The sequence below is a fragment of the Vicugna pacos genome, chromosome 20 (assembly GCF_048564905.1).
Source record: "Vicugna pacos chromosome 20, VicPac4, whole genome shotgun sequence".
Classification (NCBI taxonomy): Eukaryota; Metazoa; Chordata; class Mammalia; order Artiodactyla; family Camelidae; genus Vicugna; species Vicugna pacos.
Window position 1 is genome coordinate 41,392,420 of NC_133006.1, and position 25,465 is coordinate 41,417,884.

The following is a 25,465-nucleotide window of genomic DNA, read 5'->3' on the forward strand; positions in this document are numbered from 1 at the left end:
CTGAGCTCCTGTTCTGACTTGAGAAAAGTCTCATACGAGACAAGGCGCTGTTTTCACAGTCGCTCCTGGGTGTTCTAAGTCACAAACTCCCAGGTTTATGTTGTTACCAGGAACTGCTGTAACTGATAAACACGTATGTGTTTCTTATCACAGTCTATATCTGACTGGTCACGTCTGTGGGTATCCCCCCTTGCTCCACGTTTAAACCATTATTATTTTGCATGTTCATGTTCTATGCTGCTAAACCTCACCCTAATCAATAGGAAATTTGACACCTGGGAGTTGAGTGATACAGGCAATAAAATCCAAGAGTGACACTGCCTTAGTGGAGAAAGCTGGGAACGGATGAGTGATGAAACAGGTGTTCTTCGTTGGGAAGTTACAAAACATTTAATCCTACTGTCACCTGCCGAAGCAGGCAAAGAAAACGTGCCATTTGAGGGAGCAGCCAAGAGAAGAGAGAGCACATGTAAAATTTTGGTTTGTATTGGTTGCTTCTTGTGACTTTTAGCCAGGTTGTGAATTTGGGCTGGAGCCATCCCTCCCGCCAGCACAGGTGGATGGGAAGACACCTCTGCTAAGGGAGGTCTCTGTCTGTGACCTAAATTGACTGAGTCCTATTGCTGGGAGTCTTACAAGAGTGAGAAATCCAACCACGTTGTCCCTAGCTGTCCTCGCAGGTTCTGGTTCCAGGCTCCTCTACAGACACCAAAACCTGCAGATGCGCAAGTTCCTTGTATAACATGGTAGTATTTGCCCTACACATGTCCTCCCGTACACTTTGAATCAACTCCAAATTACTCACGACAACCAATATAATATAAATACTATGTAAATAGTTGCCAGAGTGTGGCTTTACTTTCTGGAATTTAAAAATATGTGTATTTTCCATCCAACATTGGTTGAATCCATGATTTGGAACCTGCAGATACGAAGGGTTAACGGTGCTTCTTTGCCCAGACTGAAGCGGGAGTAAGAGGCGGCGACCCCCTCAACCTGCCAGGCAGGAGGTGAGACGGCGGCCCCAAGCCCCCGCTCAGGGGTCTTCCGCACAGGTGGTCAGCGTTCACTGCCAGACAGTGGCAACAAGCCCAGCCCTACAGATCAAAGGTGTCTCCATCCCACTCAGCTTCCTCTTTCTCTGTTTCAAATGGCCTTAAGGAGAACCAGCATCAACGCGAGAAGGAAGGATGGGCAGAGCATACAGAGCTCTAGATAAAATAAAAGACCAGAGACTTCAGGCCTAAAGAATATTTCGAGGCATCGTTTTAGGCGGAGGTAGCTCACGCTGGGAGCTGACTAGAAGCAGATAGGTCGGTGGCTTCCATATTTGGACGGAAACCTCCAGCTTGGCCTGCAAACCTTGTGATTATTCAGCTCTCGAGTGGCTCCCTGGGTCTCTGCACCTGCACAAGCACCTAGTTGGCTGTGGAAACCACAGCTCCAAAGAGGACGGCATCCTCCAGTGCCCAGATACAGCCACGGAGGAAAACGGACAAGCAAGAGACTTCTAGAGGGCAAAGCCTAAGGTCAAGGGAGCCGTGGACAAGGGAGTTCCCCCAAGGCAGCAGCTGCCAGAGGGCCAGTCAAGGAATGTACCCCCTGCCAGGGAAGGGAGTCTGCCCCTCCCATCCTCCTGCAGGACTTGGTTAGCGCTGTTGACCATGCCTGCAGATTTCCCTTCCCTCCCGTTGACAAGAGTTTTTTTTTGTTTTGTTTTGTTTTTAAATCATGGTTACTCTGTTCCTACTTCAGCATTTATATTGCATTACCAGACTGTGAGGAGCTACATCCGAATGTAAGGGAGATGATGTCCCATCATCTAGAGATCCTGGACTTTGAGTAAGATGCAATGATTGGGTGACACTTTGGGGTCATCTCCTTGCAGAGGAAAACGCATGGGTCTATGTAGGAGGGAAAGCGTATCCTTGGATATTTGGGGAGCCCCAGGGGCAGACTAAGCAGGAAGTGCTAGCTGCCTTCCAACACCCACTCTTCTCTTCCTCTTTAATGAAAGCATCCTGATTTTTCTAACCAGGTGCATTAATGCCCAGCGAGGAATTTTATTTCCCTGCCTCCCTTGAAATTTAGGTATGACCAGGTAATTAAGTACTGGCCAATGAGATTAAAAATCAGTGGTGTTGCAAGGAACTTCCTGGAAGTTTCCTTTAAAGGGAAACTTCCATCCTGCTGATTTGAACGTGGATGTTCTGGTTGGAACCTCTGTCACCATCTTGGACCCTGAGAATGAGGGCCACAGTGAGCCCAGGAGGCATGATGTTGTCACAGGTCTGCTCCGTCTCGCCCACCTCTGGATTTCTTTGAACTGAGACAGAAATAAAGTTCTGCCTAATTTAAGCCACGGCGTTTGGGGGTTTTGTGGTAGGAAGCTGAATCTAATAGCAGTTGATAGACTGTGTGATCTGGCCAACTGAAGTTTAAGAAAGTGGAGCAGTTGACTTGGTGTGGATTTGAGGTCTGCTCCACCGATCAGCTGAACGATTGAATGGGAGGTTAAAAAGAATTACCTGGGTTGCTTCCTTTCGCTCTGGAAACAGTCGGGGTTAGCCTGAATTAGGATGCAAGCCTGACGCATTTTCAGGACTGGAAAAAACTGCATCATGTTTTGCCTGATTAAAGTGTTTACAGAGTGTGCGCCCCGCCTGGCAGATGGCGTCCTGCCTGCTGTGGAGACGGAGCGGAGAACTCTCTGATCCAGCCCCGGTGTCCAGTGTTTAGCCAGAACAGGTGGCTTCACATGTCTGGTGATTCAGAAGAAGGACTCATTAGAAAGTAGCCAAATGCAATATACTAAGTTCAGCTCAATGATACTCACTTTCTGTGGACTTCACACGGTCTCTCAGCCTCAGCACTGCGGGCAGTTTCTGCCAGATCACTCTCTGCCGTGGGGCTGCCCTGGGCGCCGTGGGGCAGTCAGCAGCAGCCTCGGCTCAGCCCCCACACTTACTGCAGTGCCCCCGGCTCCAGCGGCGACAGCCGTCTCCAGATGTTGGCAAGTGTCCCCTGGGGATCAAAGTCGCCCCCCGGTTACAGGACCCCTTGGCCTCACACGATGTTCAACCCTGATTTCATGTTGTGTTTCTACATACAGAGCCCGCAGTGAACTGACACGCTGTGCAGGACTGAAATACGCTTTACTTACGCGCACATGACGGAACGCTTCGACAGCAGCTGTAATCTAACCGGGACCCAGTAAAGGCCACGCCCGCTCCCTATGCTCCCTAGCCCTGCACAGCGACTACTGGTCGGGAAAGGTTTAAAAAGTACCTGAAAGTACAGTGATGGTTCTCCTATGTTCCCTTCCCATCAGGCCTTTGTGTGTATCCAGGCCTTGACTCTGTACCGTTTCTACAAAGACATGCATCTGGAAACAACACGCAGTGGTTGCTTTGGGTGCTTAAGGATAGTTACATAAACGGTATCCTATTGTATGAAAGTATCTGCTACATTTATTTTTTTACTCAAAATTATGTATTTTGGTGATTTCTCCCTGTTGTAACATAAAAACCTGGTTAATTTATTTTGATTTGTGTGGAATGCTTATTGTATAAATGGGCTCTGCTTTTATTTATCCATTCTTCTGCGGATGCACGTTGGGCTGGCTCCGGTCAGCCCCTCTTATGAAGTGATGCTACAGTAAGCGTCTCTGCATGTCTCTCTGCACCCACACGCGAAGACTTCCTCGCAGGTGGCATTGCTGGATCAGAATCCGTGCCTGTTTTTAACTTCCCTGGATGATGCTAAATTGTTCTCCAAAGTGACTGAATGAATTTACATTCCCATGAGCTGGGCGTGAGAATCTCTGACTCCCCACGATCCTCTCCAGTACTTGGTTTAATTGAAATTTTAAAGTTAGTCTTATGGGAATGAAATACCTCGCCCTGGATTTATTTGCATTTCCACGTTTTTGGTGAAGCTGCACGTCTTGTTCTATGTTTGTTGGCTACAGTGGTTTCTTCTGTGAATTGTTGTTCACATCCTTAGCTTGTGTTTCTATTGGGTTTTCACTAAAATATTTTAAAGAATTTTAGTGTGTTCCATAGTAATGCTTCATTTATTTTACATGTTACAAATATCTTCTTCTTGGATTTTGTCTTTGCTTTGTTAAGATGTCTGTTATGGTGTTGAAGTTCTAAACTTTGATGTAGTCTAATTTATAATTTTTTTCTTTTATCTTTTGTCCCCTTTAGGCCTTAAGAAATCCTTTCCTATCCAAGATCATAAAGATATTATCCTATATTTCTGAAAGTTTTAGTGTTTTATTTAAACGTTTATATATTTTTTATTTTTTGGAAACTCTTGGAGTCTTTTTGTGTGTATGGTGTGAGGTAAGGATCTCATGTGATATCTCTTAACCTCATGACAACTTTGTGAAGTAGGCACGAGTCCCATTTTACAGACTGAAAAACCAAGATTTAGATTAGTGATTTGCCCAAGTTTCACAGACGGTTAAAGGCAGCAGAGCCAGAACTTGAATGCAAGCTTGTCTGGTCTCCAGAGTCAGTGCTGTTTCCCGTGTGGCCTGATGCTGTTCCAGAAGGCCAGGTGCAAATGAGCCTACTATTTTATTTTTCAAGAACATTTCTTATGCCCTCACTGTGAGGGTTATCACCCATCGCTAAGGATATCCTAGAATGGAGATTCTGAGGTTAACTCGTTTTCTTTCCAATGTAGAAGTTCTGGTCCACTTTGGCTCAAGATCCTCTAAGCCTTATCTGGCCAGAAGCACCAATGATCAGTAACCAAACCTTGGACTGAACTGGGAATAAAAATGAATTGGAAGTGGCCTCTGCCATCCCTGATTCCTGGGGTTCCATCTGTGTATTTAGGATTCTCTCTCCCTCTCTCCTTTGCTGCCCAGTTGTTGTCTGGAGGTGGACATGGTGGAATGAGGGCAGAAAGAAGAAAAGGGGACTGAAGAGTCCAAATCAGCCGTTTGAAGCATGTTACTGTTTGTCTCAGTGATTTATACGGTTGCTTCATAACAGAGGACTGTTAGCTCCTTTTCTGTAACTTTTGTTGCAAATATTTTTGTGTTTGTTATTTTTCTCTTGTAGTTTTGTTTGTGATACAATGTTTTCACATAATTTTTTGTGTAACTGAATCAATCAATCAATCTTCCTCATCATTTCTTAGATTCTCTTTATGCTTAGAAAGCCCTTGCTCACCTTAGGTCAGTTCAAATCACATAGTTTCCTTTAGAAAACTTTCAGACTTTTCTTTAAAATTTATTTTCATTATATAGACGAAATATTTTCTTGTTAATTTTTTTTCAGATAGTACAAACTCATTTTCACATGAATAGTAATTCCCCTCCCCTGTCCCCAGCCTCCATCTTCACTCCCCAGACACAGTCGCTGGTAGCAGTATCTTGAGCATCAATTTCAGTGTATCTTCATGAATGTAGAAGAGAAAATGAATCCGTGGCTGCAGGACTTTTTCTGTCATCTCAGAGTTGTGCGGCCCAAGCTGAGGACTGTTGGTTTTAGTTTGCTCCAGTCTTAAGGAAGCTGCAAGCTTCATTAAGAGGCCACCAAACCGGCCAGGCAGCCACCTCCCTCTTCCCTCACTGACCCGTATAAGAGGCAGGAAGGCTGGGGGAGGAGGGTTCCCTGGAGCAAGGAGTTCTCCGTCTAGGGCAAGGGTGCTTGATCCAGAGCCCTCAGGGGTTTGGGGGTGGAATTCAGGGGATCCATGTATGTGTATGCGGAAAGCAACCCATCTTTGTATTACTACCTTCCAGCCGAAACTTCGCACTTCCTTTCATCGTGAACGTGGACAGCAAACCATGGTAGTATTAGCGACAACTCTAACTTTGTCACCAACAGAAACTGCAGGTCTTTCCATATCACGCACAGTTGTTGCAGAGACCTCAAAACGTCATTTAGACCCATCACTACGATGCCATTTCAGCTAGAACTTGTTGTATAAGGTGTTAATACAGTGGCACACATATCAGAGAGCAAGGTTTTAAAATGTTTTGCCACACCACCTACTTGACTTAGTTATAAACATTATTCTGAGAAGGGGTGCAGAGGCTTCACTGGTCTGCCAGATGGGTCCACGCACAGGACAGCTCTCAGGAAGGAGTGTGTGGGTTGGGGTGCTTAACCCACTGGCCCCTCCCAGCCACGTGAGGGGCTCCAAAGTTATCTTAAGTAGAGTCTTGCCAGCTGGCTGGTGCCCACCCACGGTGGCTGGTGGGCGAGGAACCCCCAGGCCCGACCCTCAGGCTGTGCTGGGCATAGGCGGGCGGAGCTGTGAGCGAGGGCAGGGCTGTGAGAAGAGATCACCCCTGGGTGAGATGCCAGTGCAGCAGTGACGCCCCTGCAGGTCTCCGGAGGAACCCCCACACGTGGGCCCTCCAGGCACAAAGGCACAAAGAAAGATGCTGAGGGACTTAAGCAAAAGGCCTTTGTTGTGTTCTTTCACCCTCCTTTCCCCAAAGCCCCAAGGGTTAGAAGCGCAGGGGGGGGCGTGGTGGGGGAGGAGCACCACGCAGAAGTTAACACATGCTCCTCCCCAGATGGACGCTTGGACCACAAGCCCCACCTGAGACGGACAGAGGGGAACTGTCTTTGAATGGACATGAAATTAATCTTTGACTCAGCCTGGCCTGACGTTTTGGCACCTGAATTAGAATCTTAATGACCAAAGTGAGGCTGCTCTTAAAACTGAGGGACGGAAGAGCTGTATGCTCAGCCCAAGGAGTCGAGAAGAGACTGGAAAGGAAGATTTGAAAGCAGAGGTTGGGGAAAAATAGCCTTTTCTTTTATAAAGCCACCCATTTAGACTGCCCATTGTCCCGGCCTTCTGTATTTGTTTATCTGTTTGCTCTTTAAAAAAAAAAAAACTCATATTTTTAACTTTATCTGAGTCACGTATATTTTTACCATTTAATTTTTAAAAACATGTCACTCTTTCATATATAGTAGTTCATATCTGCTAATCCCAAACTCCTAATTTAAAATAAACAAAAAGGTCCTACTGTACAGCACAGGGAACTATATTCAATAGCTTATAATAGCCTATAATGAAAAAGAATATATATCTATGTGTATAACTGAGTCATTTTTTTGTACACCAGAAACTAACACAACATTGTAAGTCAACTATAATTAAAAAAAAAAAAGTCACTCATTAACACGAGAGAAATTTGCCATACTGTGTGTGTGTGTGTGTGTGTGTGTGTGTGGCGGAGCCGGGGGCAGAGCACAGCCAGCATCACCTTTCCCCGAAAGTCAGAAGTCCCAGTGTGGCCAGGAAAGGCCTGGACAGTCACCGCACACCTACCTCGCAGGAGTCCTTGGGGAGGTGTCTCCTTTCCTTCGGAGGCTCGGCGGGCTCGTGTGGGTCACAGCTGGGCAGGCTGCTGCTGAGGCCCTGGCGGAGGAAGGAGGACAGGGCGCTGAGTCACAGGGGACACGCAATGTTCATGGAGACTCTTACTGGAGCTGCAAGTGAAGGTCTGGCGGGACCTCCAGGCACAAGCCCTGGTCTGGACAATAGCGGGAGGGGTTCTCCTAGAAGGCTGAGGCCAATGGCCAAGCAAGGGAATCTGCTGAGACTTTTGGGGGGTGTGAGGCCGCCCCCCATTGTCTCCCCCTGCCCTGCAGGGCTGGGGGTCTCACCGCCCTCACAGGCCCAGGCTCCAGCCCCCTCCGGGCTCCCCCATTGGCTAAACCCTCCATCCAGCTCCTCTGTTCCCAGCCTGTATCTTTTTTCTTACTTTCATTCTTTTTCTTTTAAACATGTAGACTCATTTTCATTCTTCTTTGATTTTCCTTCTCTGTCTGAAATCTTTTTTCTTTCCTTTCCTTTTGCTTTCTTAATGCCTCCCATCTCTGCATTTTTCTCCTTTACCTTTTTTTGTTTGTTTACTCAGAACTCAGGGGATACTGAGAATTTTCTTCCCACTTTAAACCAACCTTACATATTACTTTTTAAATTGTTACATGTTTAAAATTTTTAGCATGTAGTACTTCATATATACTAGAGGATATGAAATAAAATGACCCTCTTGTATTTGATACCCCAAAGAAACAGGCATCACCGTCGCCCTCCTGCCTCATTCACAGGTTATCACTACTTTGAATTAATTTTTGCAGGAGGTGATAGTCCAAGGAATATTTTGTGGATCTGTGATGGAAGGGAGGGAGGTAGAGGGAGCCACGTTCAAAGGGCCCCTCCTGGGAACCCTCCACATTGTTGGTGGGAATGTAACTTGATACAGCTGCTACAGGAAACTGTATGGCATTTCCTTATAAAACTAGAATAGAGCTACCATTTCCAGCGATCCCACTCCTGAGCTTGTATCTGGAAAAGACAAAAACCTCTAATTCAAAAAGATACTTGCACCCCAATGTTCATAGCAGTACAAATTAACAATAACCAAGATACGGAAACCACTCAAGTGCCCATCAACAGATGATTGAATTAAGAAGATGTGATATATTTGATCCCGGATTTCTGTACCAAAAAAAAAAAAAAAAGAAGAAGAAGAAGATGTGATATATACAATGAAATACTACTCAGCCATAAAAATGAATGAAACATTGCCATTTGCAGGAATATGAATGGACCTGGACAATATTGTACTTAATGAAGTAAATCAGAGAAAGACAAATATTGTATGATATTGCTTATATGTGGAATCTAAAAAACAAAACAAATAAACCTACATACAAAACAAATAGACTCACAGACAGAAAACAAACTTATGGTTACTCAAGGGGAAAGGGAGAGGGAGGGATAAATTAGGAGTGTAAGATTAACAGATACAGACGACTGTATATACAACAGATAAGCAATGAGGATTCACTATAACACAGGGAACAATATTCAATACCTTACAATAAAATCTGAAAAAGTGTATGTGTAACTGAATCATTTTGCTGTACACCTGAAACTAACGCAATACCATAAATCAACTGTACTTCAACGGACAACCAACCAAGAAAACCCAAAATGCCGTTTGTGTTCACAGAGCGCGAACCTTAGACCGAGGCCCAAGTCCCTGGGTTCTCAACATCTGAATTAGACCATAACGCTCCCTTTCCAAGGTGCGCTCACCTCCCCTGCGGGCACGCTTCACTCCTGCAGGAAGGATTTATATCTTAACTACTCATAAAGATGACGCTAGGAAGGGAGAGGCATGCTTTAGTAACACTTCGTGTCAAAAGACCTGGGAGCTTCAGTTAACTACAAGAGTTTTGGAAGCCAAAAGCGTTAAGTGGCTTTGGACAAGATGGAGCACAATTAGACTGGCTGCCCAGAAGGGTCATGGTCCAAACACAGGTGACACCAGCAATGCTGTTCCCACGCTTGAGCCACGTCAAGCATCCTGATGAGATGACCACAGTCACACGTGGTCCATGCCCATGCTTGGGAAACACACGATGGAGAAGAAAACGATGCTGTCGCTGGTAGTTGCACTGCGTCGCGCAGTCACATCACGTTTTGGGGGAAATATCCTTCCAGTACGTTTGCCAAATAGGAGCTAAAAATTAAAAGGGGGGCAACGCAGAGTGTGCACAGAGGAAGGCGACCGGGATGGGGCGGGGAGTGAGGGGCTTGCCTTCAACAGTCGGTGGGGCTTTCGGGTTGGGGAGCGCAGCTCCGGGCGCTTCCAGAGAAGACCGCGTGGGGTCTGTGGGGGGTGGGGAGCGGGGGCCAGCAGAGCGGACGCCGGAAGGAGCTGTGTGCTGATACTCACTGGGTTTTCCAGGTTCCTGCGTGGGCTCCTACCATCCCCGTCCATCCAAACAGGGTCACCAGGGTCCTCCTGAAGCACAGACTGAATCACATCCCGTCCTGAAACCCAGGCGTTGGCTTCACCGTCTTCAGGATGACAACCACACTTCTTAGCCTGGCGTTGAAAGTCCTGCTCGACCTGGAGTCCGATTTCAGCCAGCCTGGACTCAGCGACAGTGATGCCTCAAGCACACAGGAGCCCAGTCTCAGAGCCTGCTTTGCCCGCTCCAGAGAGCGGGAGCTCCCTGATTCTTGGAGCTTACAGTGCTCTGTGGCTAGAAGACCTCCCTTGCCTTTTATCTCTAGTGAGTTTGGTTTTTTCACTCTTCAACATTGAATTCACCTGCTGCCGCCTCTGTGGCGCCTTCCTTGCCGGAGTCTTCCGGCTCAGCTGATCCTTCTTCTTCTGCCCTCTCCTGAATGTCTGTCTTTAGTGAAGGTGCTGGATCGACACACCTGCTACACATGAAGCTCCTTGAGGTCAGAGAGCCCGAGTCGCTTTTCCCCGCTGTCTCAGGACAGACAACCTGGAAATGCATGATGGCTGACTCGACTGCCTGTAGGAAACAACCCATGTGTCTCCTTGACGCCTCACTTTTTTGCCAATCCAGCTCAGCTCACGAGCAAGAGTCCAAAAGTGACTTGCTGAGCAAGAAGACATTTGGTGCTGGTACTGAAGCCATCAAGTTTTGTCTCCCTGAGAATTCCCTTCCCTCACCGGAGAGCATCCGATTTACATTATCTGGTCCCAGGGTCTCAGGTCTGCGCGGTCAGTTCTGCAGTTTACCTCCACCAGACACGTTTACTCTCAGGCGGGCTTCACTGTGTCACCCAGATCCACACTGACCTTTTTCCAGACTCCTTGGGGTTGTGGACACTTGCTCTAATAACATCTCAATCAGACAACATCAGAAAAGTATATTTACTGGAAAAAAGTCGCCTGATGCTTTCAGAACAGAAACGCTTGGGGATTTTTGATGTTTCACTGTCTCTACCCTGTGATTCTAACAGTCAAAGGTGATTGGGTCGCTCACTTTTCTCGATGATACTTAGTTACGTGAGGACTGAGCCTTTTGCACGTAGATGTGAGAGCGCACTTGTCAGACCCACAGCAGGTGTGGCAACTATTTCCTCCTCTGAAACAGGGAACAACTTGACGGTAACCCCAGGTCGTCTGGGCTTTATTTTTATTTTTCAGTTGAAAAGTATCTGACATACAACACTGTAAAGTTAAGGTGTGCTATGTGTTGATTTGATACATTTATATACTGTAATGTGATTGCCCCTGCCTGGGCTTTAGACATACAAGAGGTCTGAGAGGGTAAAAGGTCTGGATGTGGGTTCTGTAGCCTGGGCGTGGTTCACTGAGGGTAGTGTATGTGTGTATGTGTGTGCGTGCGTGCGTGCGTGTGTGTGCAAAGTGAGGTTTCAGAGGAAGTAGATTCAAACAAGACTTGGAGGCCCGAGCAAGAAGAGGCAGCAGGGGCTCTTTGGCCTGAGGTCTAGGCTGTGTGCCAGCAGGAGAGTCTGGTTTGGAGAGATTCCAGGGGTGAACAAGCGACAGAGGTGGGGTTCCCGTGTTTGGAAAAGAGGGCACTTATCCCGCTTCTCCTGTGGTCCTGATCGCGCTGGGCCGTAAGTCAGAGCACGCGGGCTGGCTGCCGTGCCGGCCTGAGGCGGCGCACCACAGACATCCCACGAAGTTGAATGTGAGTTGATCTGACAGTAAGAGGGAGACTGGGCCCTGGGGAGAAAGGAGGCACGCTGCTGGGGCCGGGGTCGGGGAACAGAGCTGAGATGGGGTCACGGCCTGAGTGTGTGTGGTTGTACTAAGTGGATGGAAAAGCGCGGAACTGGGCAAATAGTTTAAGCTGCCTGTTGCCTATACCTGCCCTTGTTGTACTGATGTGGACCAGACCCAGGTGCATGGGAAGGGCCCGAATCCACGACAGCTTTTGGGAGAAACGCACTCAGATCTCCCCACGGCTGGGAGCGGAAAGCGACCCCAGCCCCGCAGCCTCCGTCCCAGGGCTTGCTAGAATTCCTTGACAAGTCTCCAGTGGCCTTTCCCTCCTTCCCTGTTAATAAGCAAGAGTCCGAGACCCCCCTCAGGAGCGGAGGGGCGACTGTCCTTTCTCGGGACCTTTGGACAGCTTAGGTCAATGGCCTCTCTGCCCAGCTCCCCTCACTTGTCCATTTTTAGTTCAGCCAATAATCAGCTCAGGAGATGATTGGAAGTGTTCTAGAACCAAGAGGGGTGGAGGAGGAAGGATGTGCAGGGAGAGGAAGAGAGAGGGGTGCTCAGAGCTGAGGGCTGCTGGGAAGGGATGGGGATGGGGTGGGGGATGGGAAGGTCACTGTTAGCAGCCGAGCCTGAGGCTAAGTCCCCCTCCCACAGAAGCCAGCGTGGATGTTGGGAGAATAAACGTGGCTCAGATGAGGACCAGCCTCTGGCTAATCATATGCAAACAAGCCTCATATGACTGGGTGTGACAAAAGATAAAAGAAGCAACCGTCTAGGTCCTTTCGTGTGAGTGAAGTGATAACAACAACATAACGAAGACAAATTATTTTGCTAGTTGAAAAAAATACTTAAAGAAATACACACAGATTCTGAAACACAGACTAAGATTAAAATCAGTACTTGCCGGGCTTCTAAAACATGAACCTTCTAACCAACAAATGGCTTCTGTCAACAGCACAAAGCTGGTTGCCAGAATCCTGTAGGAGGGGCAGTCACTGACTTTAAATGTGGAAAAGATTGCTAACACAGAAAGAGAGAGTCAGCAAGACGGAAACCAACTAGTTCTAAACCACAGCCCCCAGAAAAAAGCCGACATACCATTTGTCACCATTTCACCACCAGCCTCGCTAAATAGCCTTCATTGAGAACCCTGAGCCCCAGGTGGCAGCTCAAATCCTCAGCAAACACTGCATTTGATTGTGGTGGCGTCCCACCCCCGAGGGCAGCTGGAAGCAGTTTGTCAGTGAAAATTCAAGCGAGAGAATCTGTGACCACTCAGGGCTCCCGTTAAACACGATATGCAGTGGAGGCACTCGAAAAGTTTAATTTCTTTTGGTGGGGTTGGGGGAGAAGGGTGGAGCGGAGCGAGGGAAGGAGCGAAGAGACACTAGACTTTGAGACAGCGGATCATCCTCTTCTCTGGAGATCCTCTGTTGAGAGGGTGCCGTCTTTGTCTCATCTCCGCCCACGTGTTTGCAGAAGGCTACTCAGTGTCAAGGAGCAGAGATGAGCAGACACATTTGGAGATTCCGTGACACAAGTTGCTAAAACAACGTCTCTAAGTGTACGTACACAGTGGCAAGGTAGCAAGTACATGGCTGGAAAACAACGTTAATTTAGGGCTTAGTGTCAGGTGCGTGTTTTTTGAATATCATAGTTTGATTACATAACTTACAACAATCAACGAGTTATCCATCCTTTCCCTCATTTTACAAAGGCAGGAAGGCAGCCTCAGGGTAACTCGTTCAAAATCACTTTCTCCTGTACTTCGACTAAAAAATACAATAAATTAATTTTTAAAAAATCACTTTCGTATGAAAACTTGGGATCTTTTCAGCAGACGTTAGCTGCCATGATGCTGTGACTGGGAGAGGAATTTCGGCACTGTGAATGCTATCGAAATGAAACCTAACTATGACACATTCATTGGGATGTTAACCTCTTGAGACTGGACTCGCGGTGGCAGGGGACAACCCGAGGGAACTGTTCTGGGGAATCACACAGGTGGTGATTTTTTGTAATGTTTCTTCTGTAAACATGAGCTGCCGCTCAGTCAATCAGAAGTTGTAAACAGGACATAAAGACAGTTACTTGCATTGCTGGGCGGTTCGTGCATTTGTTTCTCACTTTGACAAGGATGGACACGCTTTGGAAAATCGTGAAGAGGCCCACCTTGAGGAAGAGCAGAACACCGCAGGGTGAGCCCAACAACGCAACACCTTCTTGCCTCCCCAAAATGCTCTCAAGTTGTTCTGCTGGAATTATAAAGGGAGCGAACAGATGTAGGGTCAAATTAAGGGTCAATCATGAAACTGGTGCCTTCAGTATAAGTTAACTAAAGGTAACCAGGTCAAGAAGCACGAAGAACGCATGACTTGATTCTCTGCACTTCTCAAGGACTAATTGGAGCTGAACGCTTAGTCTGGGGCACTGACAAGTTGTCTCAGGGAAAGGTTATGTATGTGCCTAAAATGATGCTTTAAAATTTCTCCTGTTTTTTAAATTGCTAAGCCTCTGTGGGCCCCTCCAGACCTACTCTCCACTCTTCTCTGGGGCCCAGGGTGCTGATCCCCTCCACAGCCTCCTTCCTCTGCCTTCTAGTTGGATCCAGCCAATGGGAGGCACGGACACTGCAGGGTCAATCCACGCGAGGGCGGGAGGAGAGAGGTGTGGGCTCCCCGCCTGCGGGGCAGTGGTAGCCCTCACTGACCAGCTGCCTTCTCCAGGCCGTAGCATCGCTCCCTCCCCTGCTGCTGCTGGTCCAGGACGCTCCGCAGCCTCTCCGTGGTCTCCCTGACTCTGCCCGCACCTTCGCAGACAGCCTTTTAATGAAACTCTCCTCAAATTACCCAGTTTGGCTGCGCCATCTGTCTCCTGCCTGGGCCCTGACTGATTCCTGTTCAGCGCCCCGCTTCATACATAGCAGGGTATTCAGTAAAGAACGTTTGATTTAATTAAACGGAGTGATCTGACTTTTCTGACACTGTCATTCAAAGACTGCTGAGAGCAGGGTGACCAGTTGTCCCTGTTTGTTTGGGCCTGAGGGGAGTTCCTGGGATCTGGGACCCTTTCGTTTTCACATTGGGACAGTTCTGGGCAAACCAGATGAGGTGGTCACTGTAGCACGCACTCTTAAAAATTTTTAAATGGTTTTTGAGGAACATCACCATATCTTTCAAAAGATCTCTATGAGCGTGACTAAGCTAAAGTTGTTTTACTAAATAATAATAGATTTCCCACTTGTGAGAAAATCTGTCTGAAACGCTTTTCTTAAAGGCAAATTGTTGTAATGTGAACATAGATGATTGTGTTTTGTCTGTTCAAGTCCGGTTACTCTCCAGGGGAAGTCACCCCACGAACTAGGAAGACATCAAGGAGACGGGGGCGGGGGTGTAAGTGCCCCTGAGGAAGCTTGGAACGAACAGAGTGTCCACGTGCACCACAGGGAAAATCAGGGCTGCCTGGATGTGGTTCCTGATTTAAAAGACACTTTCAGGCATTTGAACTGATGGTTTCTTGTTCCCTTGTCCTTCCAATGTGCTGTTATCCTGAGAACATAGGAAGGTATTTACATGTTATGAAGAGTGTACTTTATTTCTTTGTGTTACTAATTCTATTTATTGGTGTATTTTAATTCCTAACAGATCAGTTGCGGGAAAAAAAAATGCAGCAACTGCAAACAAAGCTAACAATTTGAGAAGAAATCTTTATTTACATCTTGGACTCCAGTTTATTTTGTCTTTCTCTATGAGAGATATGTTTATTAGCTGGCAGTATTAACAGCTATCACACTGTTCTAGTAAATAGGCTACCTGGGGAGAGGGAACTTAACTGAGATAGAAATTTACTGTGGTCCGAATGCTTCTGCATTCAAGATACTATTTTGTGGTAGGAGAGCTTTTGACTGTTCGCGGTAGGAAGCCAGAATTTCAAATATGTATCTCTTTACTCCTCCACTAAATATCAATTTTCTTGATCTACTGCTGCTGCCAAATCATTGTTGCCTTCTAAGAGGTGGACAGGTTATTTAAAACAAATTGGTAATACTGATTGTGGTAAAATTAGAATTTAATAACTCACTTCTGGTATCTCAGGATAGCTCCCTTTGGTATTATCTCTACCCTGAAATGGTCCTTGTTAATATTGTTTTCCAACTATAAACTATTATAAGGAATGTATGAAAGATATTGACCTAAGTGTATTGAATTTAGTTCACTGTAATAAACATTTATTGAACACCTACTATGTATAAGAGGATAATAGAAAATCAGATTTCCCACTGGGAAAGTACTAATTCACGCATAAACCATTGGAAAGAAAAAAATTCAGTATTCACTCATTTTGGTTAGGTTTTAAAAAATTACATATATTCACATATATTCTTTTTAGACTGAATTTTCAAGACTAAAGTCCCCTTTTCTTTTGTACCCTCGTGAAATTTGTAAGAATTTGACTCAATGTTTGAAAGTAACATTTTTTTTCCCTTCGGTAAATTGCGAGGCCATGAAATAAGGTCCCAGGATCCCAGAGTAAACTCCCCCGACTTCTGCAGCTCGCCCGCAGACGGACTTTCCTCGGTTAGTATGTGATATTTGTGGCTGATAATGTAATAGAGTTTAAGTTTAACGAATTTAGTAATTTGAGGGTCATAGTCCTGAGTTGCTATAACCATTGAAATGAACTCCAGAAAGGAACGCCGAGGCCACAGGACCTGTGACTTGGTTGAACACTGTAGGCAGAATTTGATCCAAATCTGTTTCCTTTGGCGGCACAGACCGTGTTCTTTCTCTGCAATGGCAACAGGAGGTTTCCTGGGGCAAGTGGCGAGAGATCTTCAAAATGAAAACTCTGGTGACCGATACAGGGAAGAGATGGTGCTGATGAAAGATCAAGAAAGTTTCGCGTGGCAGATGGACGATCTTAACTCAGAATGCCCCATCCTGGGTAGTGACGGGCTGCTTTGAGGTTTGGCAGTCACGGATCACAAACACAGTTCCTCTCACTGTTTTCTCCATTAGGGCTTTTTTCCCATGGCTCCAGAAGTCATGTTAATGTTCATGAAAATGGGTCCCTAAAAAGCTATGAAAAGTGAATGCCTTGATTGAAGAGATTAGCCGATAGTCAGCTAGGCTTGCAAGAACGGGCATCAAGACAGGTGTGTGGATGGGGCGGCGGGTACCACCTGATGGGTGAGAAGTATTTAAAAGGGAGGTAAGATGAGGCCAAAGTCTAAACCACTTGATGTTAAATTCTATCTAAGGACAGTGTATATTAATACATTTAATTCCCTTAATTGTTTTAATTCCCGTAGTTAAGGGTGTGTTTAATTGTATTAAACACATCTGCCTGATACAGATGAAACAGACCTATATTCTGTTGGACCCTGTAATTCCACTTCTAAAAATTTATATTGAGGAAAAATACCCAGATATACACATAAGGGTGTACATACAAAGATGTTTATCACAGTATTATCTAAAAGCAGTATAAAAGTGGAAATAACCTGAGTATCTGTCAGTAAGGGCATGGAATACTCTACGGAAAACCAAAATGACGATGTAGATGTGTATGTCAAAGGAGACCATGATGTATTATTTAATTAAAGAGAAAAAATACCAAATGTTTTGTCTACCACTGTCCAATTGTTTCTTAATATGCAAGTAAGAAAATCAATATGCAAATATTAATTTGAATTAATCACATCAATTAAATAGAGAAGTTTGGTCCTATGAACTATATTATCTCAGGGTAGTGGGAATATAAATGGCTTTTTAAAAGAAATTTCATACTTTTAAGATTAAAAAGAAACTGTACAGATATGACCTTACAAATCAGGAAAAAAAGAGGAAGAATACACACAAAAAAAACCCTTGCATTTTGAAAGCTGAAATGCACCTTTGCTTAAGCAGAAGTCCTGGATCCCTCAGCACCAGGAGGTTAACAGCCCCAGCGGCACATCAGCCCTGGAAGCCGCGGCAGGGAAGGCATCCCAGGGGTCAAAACAGGAGCCGGGAACTGAGAACAGCTCTTTCAGACGCAGCGTTGGGCTCTTTCCTTCCCAGCCACCCCTCGCTCCCTGCTTCCTGGCCCACGTGCCTGTGTCTGCCGTGGCTTGCCCTTGAGGGCTCCGCTGACTTCAGACTCATCCTGCCCAGAGCTGACGGGGACCTCCGGCACGTCTCTCCTGATGGGATGCAAGCTCTCCCGTATTTGATCTTCCATGGTGCTTCCTGCCTCCTGCTACCTGTGTGTCGTACTGATCTGAGCACCTGTCCCCTTGCAGAATGATACTCCTTGAGGCAGTGTCTTCATCTTACTCATGGCTCTCACCCTGGGGCACCTAGCTCCACGCTTCTCTTATGGGAGGTACCCAAAAATATACACAGGAAATAAATAGAAGAACGGACAGATGACTTCTGTAGGTCACGAGCTCTCACATCTGCACTGGCTTGTTGTTTCTCAACGGTGGAGAACACCACTTTCCCATTCTATTGCCCTGTCAAGAGTCCCGGCATGCCGTAGTGAAGGAAGACAGGAGGAACCAGTGCTGCCGTCTCTGTTACCTGTACACACGGGATGTGGGGTGTACCGTCACTTGACTTGGAGGAACTGGAAAGTGGAACCCAGACAACTGTTTCTTGGGTCGTTAAAAGTTATTAAAGACAGCAATAAGAGACACGAAAGTAACCCCTGCAATACAATGCAAGCTCTGGCTACAGAAATAGTTAGAGATGCCAGGTGGGAGAAGATATAAAGAGAACAGAAGGAGAGGAGAGCATGCGAGAGAGAAGGTGCTGTCGGACAGGTGCCGTATGCCGACCGTGGACACCAGAGCGCTCAGGTTGAACAACTTCTGAACTCAGACCAGTAAAACCATCGTTTTCAAATAAAAGGCATCTGCCCTCCTGCATCAGGACCAGTTCCGCTCCAGGAAGGGCTTACCATTGTCTCTCCTCAGAAGTCACTCCCCGACGCCACACCCTGTATCGCCAGGTCTGATTCCTGCTCTTCCTCCAGGCTGGGCTGTGTCCTGTCTGCAGTGCCGTAAAACTCTTCTGGGGTCTCTGTGTTCTCTGATCACCACCTGCAATTACAAATTTACTAAAGTAAATGGAAAAACGAAGTCTCATGGTATTTAACCACTTCCCCAGGGTCCGGATGGCGTTCGACAGGGAGCCAGGGCTCAGCTTGTGCAGAGGAAGCAACAAACACCATTAAACACTGCATCACAGGGAGCGTCACATTCTAGATCATAAAGAATACAAGATAATTTGTGGATATATTTATTTTGGTTGGGGGAAGTAGTTAGGTTTATTTATTTGTTTGTTTTTTAATGAAGGTCCTGGGGATTGAAGCCATGCTAAGCACATGCTCTACCACTGAGAGCCTCTGTACCCTCCCCACTAAAGGACAATTTTTAAAGTTGTCAGACCTGCTCTCCTTCTCCACAAAACAGCTGACCTGCAACATGCAACGTCGTCTTATGATAGATTAAGGAGTAAGCGAGCCAGGGGCCCGTCTTCATCAGGAGGGCGGACGCTGCCGTGTGTGATCGTGAGAGTGTGCCTGCGTCGCGCCTCCAGGACCGTCTCCACTCCTCTGTTTGTTTTCTAACAATAGACTGGGGCACGTTGAGATGACAAGGGGACAGTCCTTGTTCTCAAGTGACCTACACTCTAGTAGAGACACACACATAACTTCTCATACAGAAGCCCTGACAGCGAGGAAGCCATGGCGAGATGTTCAGACGGAGACAAGGGAGGGCTCATGCTGAGGCCGGGGGAGCAGCAGCGGAGGCGCAGAGGCGTGGCGCGCGCGGTGTGTCTTCCGCGTGGGGCGTGGACGGCAGAGGGTTTACAGAAACACAGTCAGCGATGATGCCGGAAAGGCTATCTATCCCTTTTGGAATTTGGTTTTGGATAAATCAGAAAGAAAATAATTGAGGTCATTCCCCTTGGGGTTTCAAGGTATTTATCTTGAAAACTGTTTTAACTCATGTCCTATGCTGCTAAGCAGAACCCTAGCTCAGAGGGTACCCTCAGGCCCCTGCTGCCAACACGGGGCACCGGGATGACTGAAGTCTCTCAAAACCCAACAGGACACGCGTGGCCTTCGGCAGGAGTCAGCCCTGCCTGCACTCCTGCCGGGCACAGAGGGTTGCTGGGGAATGTGTGAGCCCCCAGAGGGCTGATACCACCCGCGACTCGTCCACGCGTCCTCCCTGGGCTTCAAAGGAGTGGTGGCCGATCTTTAATGTCATCATTTAATTTGAGACCAAATGTGCCCTTTTTGGAAGCTGCTTTTCTGCTTTAAGGCAGGGGAGGTTCAGGGCCGCTGACAAGGGAGAAGTTAGTGGCTGGGAGAGCCCGACCTCGCTAGCCGGGGGCTGACCAGCAGCAACGTGGTCAAGGGGCCAGGTTGGTCCTTGACCTCCTGAACCATCATGGCAACGTCTTACATTTATTGGGAGTTTGTTTTGCACCGGGCATCACACTGAGCATGGTGCCTGTGTGCTCTAGTTTAATCTGTGGGCCAGAATCTATAATTCTTGTTCAATAGATGAGGCCAGAAGTTCAGAGGTTAACGTCCCTGAAGTAACTCTGTGGGCGCTGAGGCTGGGACTTGAACCCAGGAACTCTCTTATCTTCCTTCCTCTGGGGAAACCTGATATCAGAAAAGACCATAGAGATGTATGGAGATCAGGCACAGACATTCCCGGAGAGGCCGTGTTGGGCAGGCGTTAGGGACATGGACCGTGGGGTCAGTCTGACTGGAGTTTGGGCACTGACCCATCCACACCTTCCCTGTGCGGCCAGACAGATGCCCTAACTCTCCCACCTTCAGGGTCTACATCTGTAAGATGCTGCCAACGCCCACACAGGCCTCAGCGATGGACCTGAGTGTAAAGTGAACGGATATACACACAGCCGCCCTGGCTCGGGGTGCGCTCCTCGCAAACGTGAGCCGTGGCTGTTCTCCGCAAGGAGCTTCGTGTGCCTTCTCCACCCTGGGAGGTTTGTGTTTCACCAAACAGTACCTCAGCCAACAGAAATGAATCTAATGGTCGACTTTTTACGAATCTGCGCTCATTTTTTAATTAAGTAATGTGCAAAAACCTCCTTCGTTGTAAGAAGCTCAAATAATACAGATAGTCGAGTTGCCCTTAATCATCCACAGGGTGGAATCGACTCACTGTCTGTTCCGTACAGGGGCGGAGAGGTCCCGTCTTGGCATCAGGCAGTGATGCCACGCAGGCCACTGTCTTGGGAGCTGGTTTTCCTCTGACCTCACAGTTCAAGGATCTTGCCTTGGCTCTTCCTGTTAGAAGCATGGCTGGCAATGGAAGTGCCTGGTGGACAGGGAAGCACCAGGGTTGAAGAGGCGGGTTCCAGCCCTCACTTCCTGATTGTAAACAAGGGTTCGAAACTAGAGAATTGATATAACAAATGTTCACGCACTGAGGTCCGGGGAAGTCATTCTGGATTATATATAAGTTAACTTGAGTTTGATGCTCACCAGCACAGCCTGTTTGTGGCCCATCAAATATACATTGTGCATCTGCTTTAACTATTAACGAAAAGGTTGCGCTGACCAGAAGTGAAGAGTGTCCATGTTAAAATAAAGATTGAACGGCCCTCTTCCTGGGACGCCCGTGCTGGTCCTCGTCTGCTGACAAGACCCCCTTCCCAGGTGCCAAGGCCGCACCGGGCGTGCTGGACGTCCACGTGCTGGGCGTGCTGGGCGTGCTGGTCTGTTTTTGGAGACCTTGAAGAAGCGTGCCCCTGACTTGTTAACGTTCTTTGTTCTGACAGGACATTAAACTGTGCTGGAAGCCCTGCTTTTCCAGAGCAGTTTCTCAGAGTCATCCGGGAAGCGGCTTCAGGGCTGGTCCTCAGTTTGGCTCAAATAAAACTCTCTTCTATTCTCATGATTGATTGTTTATCGATGATTTTTGTCAACAGAATCATCAGGCCATTTTCAGGGGCCGTTTCCCTCGACCGCCCCCCGAGAGCCGTGGACGGGACACACCACACCCACCTGGGGGAGCTGCCCAAGGGCAGGTCGTGAGGAAGCGGTGGGGCTGAGGCTGGAAAGACCCCCCGCCCTGGTCCCTGCGGCGTGGATGTCTGCAGCACACCCGCTGGCGGTGCATTCCTTTGCTCTCTCATCCAGTTTCTCACAAACAGGAGCTGTTTTAAACTCCCAGATTCTCCGTTTCCACTGCTGCGAGTCTCCTCCCTCTGGGGACAAGCAGAGCTGCCCCCGGCATGGATACGTGTCTGAACGGAGGGAGAGAAGCCTCCTTTCGCCCTGACTTGGAGGCTCCCGGAGTGACGGGACACAAGGCCTGAGAGAACCCACTGTCGGCAGCTGTGCCCGAGAGGGTGGCCCACCCGCCCACAGCTGTCCTGGGCCTCTAATCAAAGCCACCAGCCGCTGGCCCTGGGGACAGCAGCCACCCTTTCTGTCTCCTTCACTCCCCGTGTCAGTGTCTCCATGTCTACCTTCACTGGAGACCCTGCCCACGGCCTTCCCCAGGAAGACACCCGGGGCATTTCTGGCGTGCGCCCACCCCGCAGGGATGGAGGTTACTTCAGTGTCTGCCGACGACTTGGGGTAACAGGGTCACGACTGTGGCATTCTGACTCTCGCGGCATGATCTCTGTGCCTGGATCCCCCAAGGTGGTGGCGGTAGGGCCTGCTCCTACTCAGTGTCTGTTGTGATGATGAGGATTATTTTCATAATGCAGGGATGGCCAATTCGGACGTGGGCTTCCTCCACCCAACCCAGCAGACAAGCTCGCATCCACACAAAGAGTGATCATTCAGGGAGCATTTTCAGAAAATAGCCCATGTCTGGATCACCCTGAGCGCTGCGATTCTGGGCTGTTCTCTGGGCTCTGTCACCAAATATACCAAGGAGTAACCTGTCACCTAGAAGGACGCAGCTCACAAGGCCAAGTCAGGGAGGTGACTTCGGGGGAAGTCAGAGGGGAGAGCAGAACAGCCCGCCGTGATTCGGCACCCAGAGGGCGAGGGCTGGGGGCTCAGCAGACTCGGGCCCTTTCAGTCAGCTCTGCGGTTCCCAGGGGTGCCGCCTGCTGAGTCACCTTGCCTTCCTGTTGCCTCGCTTCCTTGCCTGCAGGAGGGGCGGGCTGGGTTAAGGGGCCCTTTCTGGAGAAAGTGCTTCCTCTGTCCCTGTCTTCCGGCTGACGCCGTGGGGGCGCTGGGGGCGCAGTTCAGGAACGGTTAGGGGCTCCTGGTTGCCCGGGGGTACAGGTCAGCATGGTGCTCCTCGGGGGCAGTGGCTGGGGAAGAGCTGGTGAGCTTTACCTTCCCTGTTGGACCTTCTGGTCAGGGACCCACAGCCACCTCCTAGTCTAGAGCGCCTTTTTCATACAAATACAGGAGGAGGTGAATTCAACCAGATTTTCATTTGGAAAAGATCCTGTGACTGCTGTGTGAAGACAAGGGTGGAGAAGGCCCAGAGGACCTCTGGCAGGAGTTCAGGTGAGCAATGCGGTGGCTTGGTCTCTGTGATGCACAGAAGATGGAGACCAACCACAGACTGAGGAAGCAGATTTGAGAGTCCTTGGTGATGTGCAGATACCAACTGCAGTATATCAGCTAGATAAGCAACAAGGCCCTACTACACAGCACAGGGAACTCTATTCAACAGCTCGTAACAACCTATGATGAAAAAAAATATATATATGTGTACATATGCATAACTGAATCGCTGTGCTGGACACCAGAAATGAACACAACACTGTAAATCAACTACACATCAGTGAAAAAGAAGAAATGACGATGGAAGTCAGGACGGACTGCCTGCAGGTGGTGGCCCTTGTGCCCTGGGGTGGGCTCAGCTCCACAGACGGAGGCCTGAAATGGAAGGCCTCACCTTGTCTCTGGCTTCCTAGAGATGAATGTGTGTGCCCCCCCGAATCCATATGTTGAAACCCACTGCCCAGTGTGGTGGGGTTAGGCGGTGGCGTCTTTGGGAGGCCATTAGGTCATGAGGTGGAGCCCTCACGAATGGGGTTAATGCCCTTATAAAAGAGACACCAGGGAGGGGAAAGGGCGGGGACAGATAAATCAGGGGCTTGGGATTAACAGACACTAACTACTACATACAAAATAACAACAAGGCCCTGCTGAACAGCACGGGGAGCTGTATTCAATCCCGCTAATAGCACAGAATGAAAAGAGTGCGTGCACGCAGAGCTGCGTCACTGCGCTGTACATCCAGAACTAACACAGCACTGTAAATCAAATATACATCAATTGAAAAAAAAGAGAGCGAGCGACCCCAGGGACCTCCCTCAAGCCTGCCACCGTGGGAGGATGCGGCCTGTGAGCCAGCAGGTGAGCTCACACAGGACACCAAATCTGCCAGCGCCTCGACCTCGGGCTTCCAGCCTCCAGAGCCGTGAGAAATGAACGTCTGCCGCTCAGGCCGCCCGGTCTGTGCTGGTCTGCCGTGACAGTCATTTTCCAGCCCCTTGATGGAAAATCTGGACAGTTTTGGACTTCCACTTTTCTTCTGTCCTCAAATCTATTTAGTCACAAAGTCTAGAATTTTCCCCTTTGGCGATGTCTCTTGCATCTTTCCCTTTCTTTGTATGCTAGTGCAGGCCACTATTATGTGTAACACCTGGGGGACTGATGCTCAGACTCTACCTCCCGGTTCTGGTCCCTGTTCCGGGCACTGTAACAGAGAGTTAGTGTCTATGAAGCAGCGCACAGCGTGTGCATCACGCTCTTCCTTCTGCAGAAACTTGCAGTGATTCCCCATCGGCCTGAAGTGGACAGCTGAACTCCTGTGTTTGGAATCAAGGCCTTCTGCATTCTGTCTTCCATCTACTCTGTCACTCTCTGCTCCCCTATAATAGCAATTTTAAAACTCTTTTAAAGTTACAGAACCCTTGTTCCAGTGGAATCTTCTGTCCAGAAGCATGGCACCTCGGAAAGGAGCGGGTGTAGCTCAGTGGTGGAGTATTTTGCACTTTTAGCAGGCACGAGGTCCTGGGTCCAATCTCCATCCCCAGTCTCCATCAAAAAACCACAACACAACAACAAAAGAAGACAAAACATGGCGACCGTGCAAGTAAAGCGTGTGAAAGCGGAGCTTGGGTGAAAGCGGGGGCGGGGACTGCTGCCCTCTCTCTGCTCACCGCGTCCTTCCCGCCCCTACCTGCTTCGCCCCGTGAGATGAGGAGTCTCTCCAGACAGTTGCTTGAAATTCATCGCCTTCCAGGAACGCTCCTAGGTAGAAACGGGTGTCCTCAAGGAACAAGTGGCTCACTGGGCCCAGGGCGCGTGTGCCTCCGCGGGGCCTCTAGTCTGCCCCTCCCTGGCTGTCTCCGCATCAGGCGGGGACCCGGGCTCATAAAAGGCCCCCTCTGTGATGTAACGTCCACATCCTCTCCACACCTCTGCAGCGTGTGCAGAGCCTTCAAGAGGCTGATGGCTTCACAACAAACCCAGCCCAAGACAGGCCTCGGGGACCAGCCCCGGGGGCAAGTGCTCCCTCGGGCTGAGCTGATCTGGGGAATATTCGGTCAGGGCAGTGGCTTCCCCCTTTTCCCTCCAGGGACTCCATAGAGATAATTTCCATCTTTAAGCCTCCTGACCACACTCTTACTCTTGTTTTATAAAGGAAATAGGATTTTTGAAGGAATCTAATTACTCAGCTAAGATGAATTAAACCCAGAAACACTATTATGGGTGATTCTGAGGGTTGAAGTCTTTCAAAGGAGAGATTTAACTCCTTTTGGCGGGGGGTTAAAAATTTACCTCGAAGAAGAGATTTTTCGACCTTCGAACCTTTTCATGTAGTTGAGGTTCAGAACCCTTCATTGCTAAATCTCTGGGAGGAATTCCCTTCTGAACCTTTTAACAGGTGCCTTCAAAGTACCACCTCTTTTGATGTTTGCTTGTTGG

At 48.2% G+C, this 25,465-nt stretch overlaps 1 protein-coding gene and 1 long non-coding RNA gene across 2 annotated transcripts in view; both read right to left on the bottom strand.

The window, feature by feature from the left end:
- The window catches only part of CDYL (chromodomain Y like), a 146,581-nt gene extending 121,721 nt beyond the window's left edge, over window positions 1-24,860 (bottom strand). The window contains exons 1-3 of the mRNA XM_072945742.1: window positions 24,717-24,860; window positions 18,461-18,602; window positions 7,315-7,404 (exon numbers count right to left, since the gene is read on the bottom strand). Of these exons, the coding sequence (XP_072801843.1) occupies window positions 7,315-7,404; window positions 18,461-18,463 (93 nt within the window). The 5' untranslated portion in view covers window positions 18,464-18,602; window positions 24,717-24,860. The remainder of the gene's footprint in view (window positions 1-7,314; window positions 7,405-18,460; window positions 18,603-24,716) is intronic.
- On the bottom strand, window positions 15,864-18,063 carry LOC140687837 (uncharacterized). The gene is made up of 2 exons (XR_012062456.1): window positions 17,615-18,063; window positions 15,864-16,700 (listed from the first exon to the last, which is right to left on the bottom strand). It is a non-coding gene; the product is annotated as an uncharacterized lncRNA (long non-coding RNA).
- Window positions 24,861-25,465: the final 605 nt, after the last annotated feature.